This window comes from Piliocolobus tephrosceles, chromosome 5 (genome assembly GCF_002776525.5).
Source record: "Piliocolobus tephrosceles isolate RC106 chromosome 5, ASM277652v3, whole genome shotgun sequence".
In the NCBI taxonomy this organism is placed as follows: domain Eukaryota; kingdom Metazoa; phylum Chordata; class Mammalia; order Primates; family Cercopithecidae; genus Piliocolobus; species Piliocolobus tephrosceles.
The window spans coordinates 54,216,379-54,229,444 of NC_045438.1; the positions used below are offsets into that span (position 1 = coordinate 54,216,379).

Genomic DNA, 13,066 nt, shown 5'->3' on the forward strand with positions numbered 1-13,066 from the left:
TTTTAAAACTGGAGAGCCAGTCTTTAATAAATTAATTACAGTATTGGACATCTGATATATACATAAATTCATTTTCTTCTATTACAATTAAAAGCAGTATCACTCTTTGATTTGTCATTGAGATAGGATATCTTCAAATTGTTTTGTGCTTTTTTTTCTTCTTCTTTTTTTTTGTTTTTTGTTTTTTGCTTTTAGCATAGTAAACTCTCCTGTAATGAAAATGCCACAGTTTTGGCAGTGAACAACCAGAGGAATCCCCATTAGGATTTTCCAACAAACAGATAAATAGCTCTTTTTCATGTACAGAAATATTGGCTTCAAAATTAGTGTACTAAACACAGTATATAGAATGTTGAATACCATTGTTACATTGTAAAAATTGCTTTTTTCTGTCTTAGATTATGTTAAAAAATGCAAACCATGGCCGATTTTTTTGGCAATTATTTCTTAAGACCATATTGCACAAAAGTCCTTAAATACAGATATAAGTTATTCTATTGGATTAAATATTACAACAACTACGTGGCAAATGAAGCAGTTTTACTTTGCACATGCAGTCTCTGGAGATACACGAGGAGACTGTTCATAGGACTACAAATACACTTTGCTTGCAAGTAGAATGAGTGTTGAATAAAACAAACAATTTGGCAATTCATTGTTTTGTGTGGTATTTTCTCCAAACTTAACCATGGAAAACCTTGATAAAAATGGAGACAAAGACCATAATGGTTGTGTTTTCACAGTAGCCTGAGGAATGCTAAACTGTAGTTCTCCAGGAACTCAGTTTCTGATGTTATTTAACTACTTTTATTTCCCATCTCAGCCCTCCAAAATGATTGTTTTTAAATGAACATTAAGATTCAGAAGAAGAGCCAGCAGTACTTTCAACAAATGACTTATAAATTTGAGAGTTCAAAAACCTTGGAAAGGAATCTCTGTGCATTAAAGTATATATCTGAAGTTGGGCGTCTTCATACATGTGAGGATTAGGATCCAACAGATTTCTATTGATCACCTCTCTAACTCGAGAATCAAGACTGACCTAAAAAGAAACAAGAGCAAATACATTAAATAACATTTTTTTCAAAAGACCTCAATTCAGTAACTGTAAGTTTGTGACATTTTAGAGAAACTTCAAAGAGCAAATCCAACTACCAGAAGTCTTGAGTTCGTCTTTTCACACTACAAAACCTTATGTACTTTTCTCCTTCAAAATTTGCACTAAACAACAACAAAAAAAGCAAATTAAGTCTTTTAAACCAGAAATTTAGTTTACAGATGTCTTCGCTTACTTGGTTTTACGGTTTCTATGCATTCATTCAGGAGTTTCTGACAATTTCTAATCATGGTTGAGGTATCCGAAATTTCCTAGCTAGAATATGAATTCACCTCCTCCTATTCTGTGATTGGTGGAGGCTGGCAATATTGATAAGAAGATAAAAAATCTACTGGCAGAAAAGAGTTCCCTGGCAAAAATTAACATGCATATAAAATGCCAATTCCCCACAGTTTTGTATCCCAACGAGTCCTACTGTGTCAAAAGTAGGAAACCAAGAGTGTAGCAGGGCATGCAATGAGCAGGTATGCTTCATGTCTCACATTTGCCTGGCAAGGACTAGCAAACATTCTTATACATCCAAAGACCTCTTACTAACGATGAAGCAGATCAATTGCTTGGAGTGAAATCTTTGAGAGGAGATATAGGAATAGGAATGCAGAATAAACATTAAGATAATCAATACAGTGTTATTTGAAAAGTGTACAGAAATTAAATTCTGCAATGATTTAAGATTTTCCCTCTTCCTCACTAAATGCAAATCCTCTTGGAACTGGTAAAATATGTTGGAAAGGGAAATGGGGAAAAATACTTGGCAATAAAGGCATGGTTGGAGGAACAGAACTAAAGCCCTGCGCTGAAATACCGTGTTAGAACAACCCCACAAGTGGTAAATAACCAGAGTCCAGATTGTTTTCCTCGATCCTCACTATTTAGCAAGGAATAGGACTTGTGAACCATAGTTATTTCATGATATATTCACATACAAACCTTCCATATTTATATTTAAACATGTCATAAGCATTCTGCAAATGCCTTTTAGTTCTGGCTTCTTTTCCCACCACTGTTTGGACTAAGTCTGGGAACTAATACAGTCTCTTATTGAAGCCTCTCCTATTCCATCTAGTGTCCCCAGGTTCCTGAGCTCAATAGACCACATGGAATTGGGTTGATTTGCTACACCCCAGGGATGGCTACTAGATTTGTTGGGAGATGGCAATCCAGACTACATTTCTGTGGTTTAGCTAGACCAACTCATATGGGGACATCTCATTTTTCTGCGCTTCCCTTTATTGTTTTTTGCAGATACTGTGTTTGCTACAGATTGAAGGCTTGTGGCGATCCTGTGTCAAGCAAGTCAACTGGCACCATTTTTCCAATACCATGTGCTCACTTTGTGTCTCTGTGTCACATTTTGGTAGTTCCCATAATATTTCACAATTTTCATCATTATTATATATTTTAAGGTGGCCTGTGATCAGTGACCTTTGATGTTACTTTTGCAATTGTTTTAGGAGGCCATGAACCATGCCCATGTAAGACTTAGTTAATCCTTAATTGATGACTATGGTGTGAATACTGACTGTTCCACTGACCTGCCATTCCCACATCTTTTTCCCTCTCCTCAGGCCTCCCTATTTCCCACGGAGAAAACAATATTGAAATTAGGCCAATTAATAACCCGCCAGTGGCTTCTAAGTGTTTAAGTGAAAGGAAGATTCACACATCTGTCACATTAAATAAAAAGCTAGAAATGGTTAAACTTAGTGAGGAAGGCATGTCGAAAGCAGAGACTGGCCAAAAGCTAGGCCTCTTTTGAAAGTTAGCCAAGTTGTGAATGCAAAGGAAATGTTCTCAAAGGAAATTAAAAGTGCTACTCCAGTGAACATGTGAGTAAGAAAGCAAAACAGTCTGTTGCTGAAATTTAAAAGTCTGAGTGGCCTGGACAGAAGATCAAACAAGCCACAACATTCCCTTAAACCAAAACCTAATCCAGATCAAGGTCCTAACTTTCTTCAATTCTGTGAAGACTGAGAAAGGTAAGGAAGCTGTGTAAGAAAAGTTTGACGCTCACAGAGGTTGGTTCATGAGGTTTAGGGAAAGAAGTCATCTCCATAACATAAAACTTCAAGGTGAAGCAGCAAATGGCTGATGTAGAAGCTGCAGTAATTTATTCAGAAGATCTAGCTAAGATAATTGATAGAGGTGGCTACACTAAACAGTAGGTTTTCAATACAGACAAAACAGCCTTACATTGGAAGAAGATACCATCTAGGACTTTCAGAGCTAGAGAGAAGTCAATGCCTGATTTCAAAGATTCAAGGACAGGCTGACTCTGTTGTTAAGGGCTAATACTAAGTGGTAACTTTAAACTGAAATGAATGCTTATTTACCATTCTGTAAATCCTAGGGCCCTTAAGAATTATGCTAAATCTACTCTGCCTGTGAACTATAAATGGAACAACAAAGCCTAGATGACAGCACATCTGTTTAAAGCATGTCTTGCTGGATGTTTTAAGCCCACTGTCAAGCCCTACTGCTCAAAGAAAAAAGATTCCTTTGAAAGTTTCACTGCTCATTGACAATGCTTCTCGTCATCCAAGAGCTTTGATGAAGATGCACGAGGAAATTAGCACTGTTTTCATGCCTAACACAACATCCATTCTGCAGCCCGTAGTCAAGAAGTAATTTCAACTTACAAGTATTATTTAAGAAATACATTTCAGAGGCCAGGTGCGGTGGCTCAGGCCTGTAATCTCAGCACTTTGGGAGGCTGAGGTGGGTGGATCATGAGGCCAGGAGATTGAGACCATCCTGGCTAACATGGTGAAACCCTGTCTCTACTAAAAATATGAAAAATTAGCCGAGCATGGTGGCAGGTGCCTGTAGTCCCAGCTACTTGTGAGGCTGAGGTAGGAGAATGGTGTGCACCCCACAGGACGCGGAGCTTGCAGTGAGCCAAGACCACGCCATTGCACTCCAGCCTGGGTGACAGAGCGAGATGCTGTCTCAAAAAAAAAAAAAAAAAAAAAGAAAGAAATACATTTCATAAGGCTATCACTGCCATAGTGATCGATACCTCTGATGGAACTAAGCAAAGCAAATGAAAAATCTTCTGGAAATAATTCACCATTCTAGTCATTAAGAACTTTTTTTTTTTTTTTTTTTTTGAGACGGAGTCTCGCTTTGTCCCCCAGGCTGGAGTGCAGTGGCTCGATCTCGGTTCACTGCAAGCTCTGCCTCCCGGGTTCACGCCATTCTCCTGCCTCAGACTCCTGAGTAGCTGGGACTACAGGCGCCCACAACCACGCCTGGTTAATTTTTTGTATTTTTTAGTAGAGACGGAGTTTCACCGTGTTAGCCAGGATGGTCTCGATCTCCTGACCTCGTGATCCGCCCGCCTCGGCCTCCCAAAGTGCTGGGATTAGCAGCCACCGCGCCTGGCTGTCATTAAGTGAGCCACCGCGCCTGGCTGTCATTAAGAACATTTGTGATTCATCAAAGGAGGTCAAAATATCAACATTACCAGGAATTTAGAAAAAGCTGATTCCAACCCTCCTGGATGATTTTGAGGAGTTCAAGACTTCAGTGGAGGAACTAACTGCAGATGTGGTGGAAATGGTGATAGAGCTAGAATTAGAAGTGGAGCCTGAGGATGGGACTGATTGCTCCAATTTCATGATAAAACTCTAAAGAATGAGGACTTGCTTCTTATAGATGAGCAAAGAAAGCGGTTTCTTGAGATGGAATCTATTTCTGGCAAAGATGCTGTGAACATTGTTGAAATGACAACAAAGGATTTAGATTATATAAACTTAGCTGATAAAGCAGCAGCAGGGTTTGAGAGGATTGACTCCTATTTTGAAAGAGGCTCTTCTGTGGGTAAAATGCTACCAAAAAGCATTACATGCTATAGAGATATCTTTTACGAAAGGAAGTCAATCGATGTGGCAAACATCATTGTTGTCTTATTTGAATAAATTGCCACAGCCACCCCAACTTTCAGCAATACCAACCTCATGAGGCAGCAGCCATCAATGTCGAAGCAAGATCCTTCCTCCACCAGCAAAAAGATTATGACTCTCTCAAAGCTCAGATGATTGTTAGCAGTTTTTATCAATAAGGAATTTTAAAATAAAGGTATGCACATTTTTAAGACATAATGCTATTGCTATGCTATTGCTAAATATTGTTTATACTATGACTACAGTATAGTATAAGCGTATCTTTTTTTTTTTTTTTTTGAGACGGAGTCTAGCTCTGTCGCCCAGGCTGGAGTACAGTGGTGCGATCTCGGCTCACTGCAAGCTCCGCCTCCCAGGTTCACGCCATTCTCCTGCCTCAGTCTCCCTAGTAGCTGGGACTACAGGCACCACTAAGCCCGGCTAATTTTTTGTACTTTTAGTAGAGACGGGGTTTTTCCTTGTTAGCCAGGACGGTCTCGATCTCCTGACCTCGTGATCCGCCCGCCTTGGCCTCCCAAAGTGCTGGGATTACAGGTGTGAGCCACCATGCCTGGCCAAGCATATCTTTTATATGCATTGGGAAGCCAAAATATTTGTGCGACTTGTTTTGTGATATTTGCTTTATTGAGGTTGTCTGTAACTGAACCTGCAGTCTTGCTGAAGCAAGTCTAAAAAACATTACTTGGCTGAACTACACATTTGTCTTTGTTGGGAATTCTTCAAAAATAAAAATGTTCCGGAAATGAATTGTTCAATTTTTATTTTCTGTTATTACCACATGAGGTCACTATCAAGTACAAAGTAATTTAAAAAAGTACAGAATATTTTTCTCCAACGTTTTTATTTTATCTAAAATTATATTTTTGCATTTATATGCCAGAGGGAAATATTGACACTGGAGTTTAAACTGAGATAAACTCATTTATCTTATTCTAAAACATCATGTTATGGTAAGGTAAAATCTTACCAAACACCTCTGTTTTTAGAAATGGTGCTTTCTTTCAAACTTAAGAGAACTTTTTGTTTCAACGGAGCAGGAAACTTTACATTAGTGATTTTAAAAAAGGGGGTCATTTACTTCTTAAATAATAGTATCATTAAATGTAGTGTAAAACTTCTCAGTAGATGGACTCATATTATCTTAAGACAAATAAAATAACAAACTATTAAATGTCTTATGTCCTCATTAATTTTTAATTTTGCAAGCTAAAAGCAGTAGTGAAATATTGTAAAGTCATACAGTTCAATATTTAGTAATCTATAATGAAAATGCATTTGTTATTACTATTTAAAGAATAAAATATTTACCTTAATAGCAGGTTGTTTGCCTGAAAAGGCTGTCGATCAGTCAAAAGAAGTGTAGCGAGGTCAAATAATAAGGATAAGCCCCATGGGGATAACAATCTATTGTTTCATCTTGTAGCATCTTTGTGCTTCAGAATGTGGATCATCTATAATACAAGGTATTGGTGGTGGATCCCAGTTGGGCCTGGGCCACAGTCACCCTAGGATTCAGGTGTGTCTGGATGGCTTCTAAAGCCATCTTATCTGGGCTCCATTGCATGAGGGACTGAGGAATTTCCTGCATAGAACTCATCCTAAGGGAAGAGAAAGTTGAGTAGCACAAGATAAGAGCTATCCTCAGGCAATGCACGTCTCCTCTTAACTCAGGCCACGTAGACTCATACCGAGGTGGTGTCAGGGGAAGAGTGCATTCCAGCAATAACAGAATTTATAGCACAATAGCACCACCATTGTGACACAGGACACAAGACAGCATGATAGGTTTGACCGCATTTAACTGGCAGTTCTAGCAGTACTGAAAAGTCCGGCAATGTTGAGACACAGCAACTGAAGTTTTAAAGACACAAGTGACTTTGCAATAGGTCTCCGTGAACTTGGAAGCATTCATTCTCACAGGGAGTAGGAGGCAGGGAGGCAGAAAAGCAAGGGACTTGCAAGCAAATAGTCATGAGAGTGAACTGTTCAACAAGAGTATGGAGGTAAAGCGGGGAGAATGAAGACAGAGAAATCTTGTTAGTGTGGCTTGGGAAAATCTGGGCTAAACTGAGTCACATACTCTAGTTAATCTTACTAGATTTCCTATTCATTGAAGGAGGATATGAAGGTAGGTTAGCATTGCTGAAAGGCAGTACACCAACTTTTGACCCTGCCTTTTAATTCTAGTCATCAAGATGCAAAGGAAAATTTGATCCTATGGACATTTTTGGCATAAATATACAAGAATCATGAATTTTCACTGAAAGTCTTTTTTTCCGTAGAGAATCCTTCTTTACGTTATTTAATTCCCTGAACAATGTTTTTCATGTATCACAACCAAGAGTTTTCTCCATTTTTCTCTCTTATTTTTACTGTTACTGAAGTTTCTTTATTTAGAATTCCTTTCCAAGTACAATTCTGATTAATTTTTTCCCTTTATAAGTCCATATCAAATTTTACCAATGATAACATCTACCACTGGAAATTTTCTTTTCTGTTTTTAATTCAAACTAAATTTGGTATTCCTATGTTAAATTTTATAAATCGAAAGAATACATGATCCTCCTATCAATTTTAATAAATTTTTGCTTTGTGTACATTTAGTCACGTTTTATTTTGTTTGAATTTATCCCTTAGAACAAAGATGATTGGTAGGGTAAACTGTAATGTAATATTCTTGGTGGTGTCTGGATAATAGGAGAGTATATCCTGCTGGTCTAGGGGGAGGGTTCAGGCCTGTGGTTAAGGTTGCTATTTCTCATCATGTGTGAAGTTCTACAGTTGGATTTATAGAAATCTATGGTAACATCAGGAAGAAAATAATAGGCAATGCAAGAACTAATCAGCATGGTGTAGTTGGAAAAGCACCACATTTGGAATCAGAAGATCTTGGGCTAGCATTCTATCTCTACCAGATATATTTCTAATGTCCTCAAACATTCATTTTACCTCTTTGAGAATCAGTTTCTTTTGCTATAAAGTGGTACCATCTGTCCTCGTGGCTGAAAGATTGCTGTGAGACTCAGACTGTAATAATATATGTAAGACCACTGTGCCAATAATGAAGCTAATGTAAAGTAATTAATAATAATTGATCATAATTATGACATCATCTTGATCAAACCCAATGTGTTTGGCTTTTGCATCAACTTGAATTTTACCTTCTCAGAGTGACTTTTCCTGACCACTTCTATTCCATCTAATTCAAGCTCCAGCCCATCACAATTTTTAGTTACTTGTTTCAACAAGATTTGTCTGTCTTTCTAACATGTAAGCTCATTTAAGAGATCGGCCAGTGTCTCTTGTTTATCATCATATCCCCAGTATCTAGCCCAGTGCTTGGCTCATAGTAAGCAGTCAATAAATATTTTTTGAATGATAATATGCGTGCATAAAAAATACATTTAGGAAAATACAGTCAAGTGAGTTCTGTTTAGGAAAACTGAATTAAATCATTGAATGTGCTAAATTGTGTATTAAAATATCTACACATTCATGTAGATATTAAAGACATATCTACATGAACACACAGAATCTGCATGTCTATCACATAAGCATTATTTTTTAGATAATTCTGGTGTTTAAATAGGTCTATTATTGTTTTTTCTCAGACGGTAACTGGGAATTTAGAAAAATCAGAAAAAGCAAACTCCTACTACTATTACAGTTACCATTCCCCAGAGCTTGAACGTAACAGATTTCGTGGGTTGTTAGGCTTTCTCCATCCATGCCTTCATTCATAACACTAGGATGTGGAGGTTCCAGCGCACTAAAGTGAGTCACTAAGTGGCTCACAGACAGTAAGTGACAGATCCAGTTTATAGTCCTGGTAATGACAACGCCATCATTAGGCAGATTTCTACATAACTGGACCATAGTTTTCTTCAATTCAGATAAATGTCTTATATTTGTTGAAGGATTTATAATTATTTCTTTTTTCAGTAGCTTAATGCTGTTTACAGTTAAGAGCCTTTAAATATATTTTTTATTCAAGTTATTTATTTTGCTAGGTTTGTCTTTTGATATACTTTGGATGTTGGTTCCCACCCTAATCACAGGTTGAAATGTAATCTTCAGTGTTGGAGACGGGGTCTGGTGAGAGATGACTGGTTCCTGGGGACAGATTTCTCATGAATGGTTTAGCACCATCTTCTTGGTGCTGTCCTTGTGATAGTGAGTGAATTTTTGCGAGATCTGCTTATTTAAAAGTGAGTGGCCCCTCCCAACCCCTTGCTCCTGCTTTGCCCATGCAATGTGCTTGCTCCCCCTTCATCTTATTCCATGATTATAAGCTTCCTCAGGCCTCTTTAGAAGCTGAGCTGATGCCAGCACTGTGCTTCCTGTGAAGCCTACAGAACTGTGAGCCAATTAAACCTCTTTTCTTTATAAATTACCCAGTTTCATGTATTTCTTTATAGCAATGCAAGATTGGCCTAACACATCTTTTCAATAATAAATATAAGCTGCCACCAAAATCTGCTACGTGGAACAAGTCTACTATTAGACTTAAAGGCTTCTTTATTATCTTCATGTATTTTGCCCTTGAAGACATCACTTTCAAAAAATTTACTTTTTAAAACAAATGTGTAAATTTCTAGTTTTTTTTTTTTTAGTTTGGCCTTTTCCTTCATAAAATGTACACTATACTAAGAACAGAAGTTATATCACCTCCTAATTGCAAATATCTTTTTAAAATATATATATATATACACACACACACACACATATATATATATATATATATTTTTTAAGACAGAGTCTCGCACTTTTGCCCAGGCTGTAGTGCAGTGGCACGATCTTGGCTCACTGCAACCTCCGCCTCCCAGGTTCAAGTGATTCTCTTGCCTCAGCTTCCCAAGTAGCTGAGATTACAGGCACCTGCCACCATGCCCGGCTAATGTTTTGTATTTTTAGTAGAGACAGGGTTTCACTATGTTGGCCAGGCTGGTCTCGAATGCCTGACCTCGTGATCCACCCGTCTTGGCCTCCCAAAGTGCTGGGATTACAGGCGTGAGCCACTGTGCCTGATGATATTTCTTATTTTATAACATAATGCTCAAATTACTACAAATGCATAAAACATGTTCTTAAGGTAATGTAATTTTTAGCACATTGACTTCAATAGTTTCATTAAGGGAAAAAGTTATCTATACATAAATAATTTTTTAAATGTAGTTGTTTTTCTGTATTTAACAAAGAGAAACACAACACTCAATCAAATTAAGGTAAAATGAAAGTCTAGTGAAGAAAAATGGCTTTCTGTTTAATAGTAAAATCATCACAATTTTTAATCATTACCATTTTATAATGATTCAAATGTTCATGTTCTTTAAAAATATTCTGAATAAGTAGAAACATGCATAGAATTTCAGAAGTAGAAAGCCCAGATTGTCTAGCCCCAAAATGAGAAATAGGAACTCAGATTGGTATTAACTGCCTTGAGTACTGTGTTTAAATAGATTCTGAGGTTCAGTGTGGGGACAGCAGTAAGGAGGACCATGACGGACAAGCTATGCCATTAGGTGGAGAGGAAGAAGTAGTAGCACAAATACTCTGAATAAATAGAAACCTGTATAGAATTTCAGAGGTAGAAAGCCCAGAGCAGCCTAACAGACCTTTTCAATAGCTTCACAGCCTTACAGTTGCCATTACGCATTTGGTTTATTAGTTTCTGTGCTTATTTTTATTGCCATTTTTGTAAACAAATGAACTGAATGTTGAGACTCAGAGAGGTAAAGTGATTTATCCCAGGCCACACAACTGGGATGTAGCAAAGGCAGGATTAAAATCCTGTGCACCTGAATATTAGTCCAGTGCTCTAATTCCTGTATAATCAGGGCTCTCTCAATCTGACATGTACTCTCTCCAATGTCAGAAAACAAAATTTGAAGAGTGATAACTCGATGTCATAAGTTAGTAATGTATTGTAGCTGATTAGAAATGGATGACTTTTTGCACAGGAAGTTCAGTGAGGTATATAATAGATTGAAAGGGCTCTGGAATAACTAGAAAGTGCATGTCATGCGCTGAGTATATCAATGAGTCGAGTCAATGAACACGATACCTTGGTTTAAAACATAGCTTTTTAACAGTTATCTTTTATAACTGAAAATATCTACTTTTGCTTATTTGTTTTTGTCATTAAACAAGGATCAAATTTAATTACTCTGTTGACAGGATAGAAATCAGCTGGCTAAACAATGGCACTTCAATGGTCTATTAATTTCTATATAAAGAGTTAATTACAAGTCGGCAAAATTAGAACAATTTGAATTTCATCTCTGTCTCTGTCTCTTTCTCTCTGTGATCGTTTGAGGATATTAAAGAACGGGTAGTGGCCAAAATACGGGTATTAGGAAACATAAAGGAGAGAATAAATATGGTTAAGACACTAAACATTAGTGTATGTAATTCTGGAAAGGTCACATTCTTGATCAGGAAATGAGATTTTAGTGACTTTCTAGTGAAACTTGTGTTCAAAAGAAAGAAATTAGGTGAAAATGGCCAGGCGCAGTGGTTCACACCTGTAATCCCAGCACTTTGGGAGGCTGAGGCAGGCAGGTCACTTGAGGTCAAGAGTTTGAGAGCAGCCTGGCCAACATGGTGAAACCCTGTCACCACTAAAAATACAGGAATTAGCTGGGCGTGTTGGTGGGTGCCTGTAATCCCAGCTACTCAGGAGGCTGAGGCAGGAGATTCGCTTGAACTCAGGAGGTGGAGGCTGTAGTGAGCTGAGACTGCACCACTGCACTACAGCCTGGGTGACTCTGTCTCAAAAAAAAAAAAAAAAAAAAAAAAAAAAAAGATGAAAACAAACCTCTATTACTTTAGCAAAAACAATGGAAATGCACTAGTTTATGTTTCAATAATCACTATTTTAACTCTAAACATGACTCAAAGAGAAAAAATTAAGTATTTTACAAAGCTCCATCAATCAGTGACATCAGAAAATCAGGGGCTGTGTGGATAATAAGAAAATGTTTTACATAAAAAACTAAACATTAAATAACAGAAACTGTAAAAATAAGGGAATTATATGTACATATTATGGAGAATATTTTTTCTCCTAACACTGAAAAAGAATGGAACAGTCATCATTTTAAGATGATACAGATATAGCACAAAAGAGTGGACAAAGTAATTCAGACAACTATCATTTTAAGATGTCACATCTTACATACTTTGGGGGCAGAAATAGGCTAATCTTCCCAAGGACTCCCACTTTGTATAATTAAAGGCAAAAGAAGCACATATTTGGGCACATTTAGATCATCTGGTTTATTTGCTATATGCAATATCTTTAAAATAATAAAAATTAGCAAAAAATTATTCTTCTGATAAAATACAAATAGAGTTGTTTAGATGCTAAAATTTGAGGCAGGCCAGAAGCCTGAAGAATATAGTTTCAGGATGTAGAATTATACCAGTGTTAGAAATACTGTGTGACATCAGTAACAAATGCGTTGAGGCTACACATTTATTACTGATGTTACATTGTATTACATTTATCAAATTCTCCCCACCTTGTTTTTATGAATACATTTTTCAGGTTCATGTAGGAAATAAAAAAATAAATCAATCCTTTGTACATCTAATTCTAGAGGGTTTCTCATTTCGTACAGACAATAGTCCTGGAGCACTGTGGAATACCAATGGCATTTTAACCTAACTAATTTAAAAAAACTAAGTAATTTAGGTACTCTATATCTTATTAGAAGCGAAATAGTTTATGTAGCATTCCAAACTTAGAGATTAATAAAATAGACACTAATTTCTTTTACAGATCTCAAAGCAAGAAGTGCAAGGCAGCCTGGAACCACACCAAGTATTGGAGGAGCAACAGATGACTGTAGCCCATAAACGTTCAGGTGCACAAGAGAGGGGCATGCCATTTAAATGCAAAGGTAACAATCACAGTTGTTTAGGAGAAACAAAAAAGACAAAAAGAGGCTGGTATGGAAAAGAGAAGACATTCTAGGAACCTCTGTGTTCTCCAAGTGCTTTCAATCCCGCTGGAGCTCCATCACTCAGAGCTCCAAGGACC

At 37.2% G+C, this 13,066-nt stretch overlaps 1 protein-coding gene across 1 annotated transcript in view; it reads right to left on the reverse strand.

Moving 5' to 3' along the window:
* The window catches only part of RGS17 (regulator of G protein signaling 17), a 120,572-nt gene continuing 107,506 nt past the window's right edge, over positions 1-13,066 (reverse strand). The window contains exon 5 of the mRNA XM_023206125.1: positions 1-1,042. Coding sequence (XP_023061893.1) covers positions 854-1,042 — 189 coding nt within the window. The 3' untranslated portion in view covers positions 1-853. The remainder of the gene's footprint in view (positions 1,043-13,066) is intronic.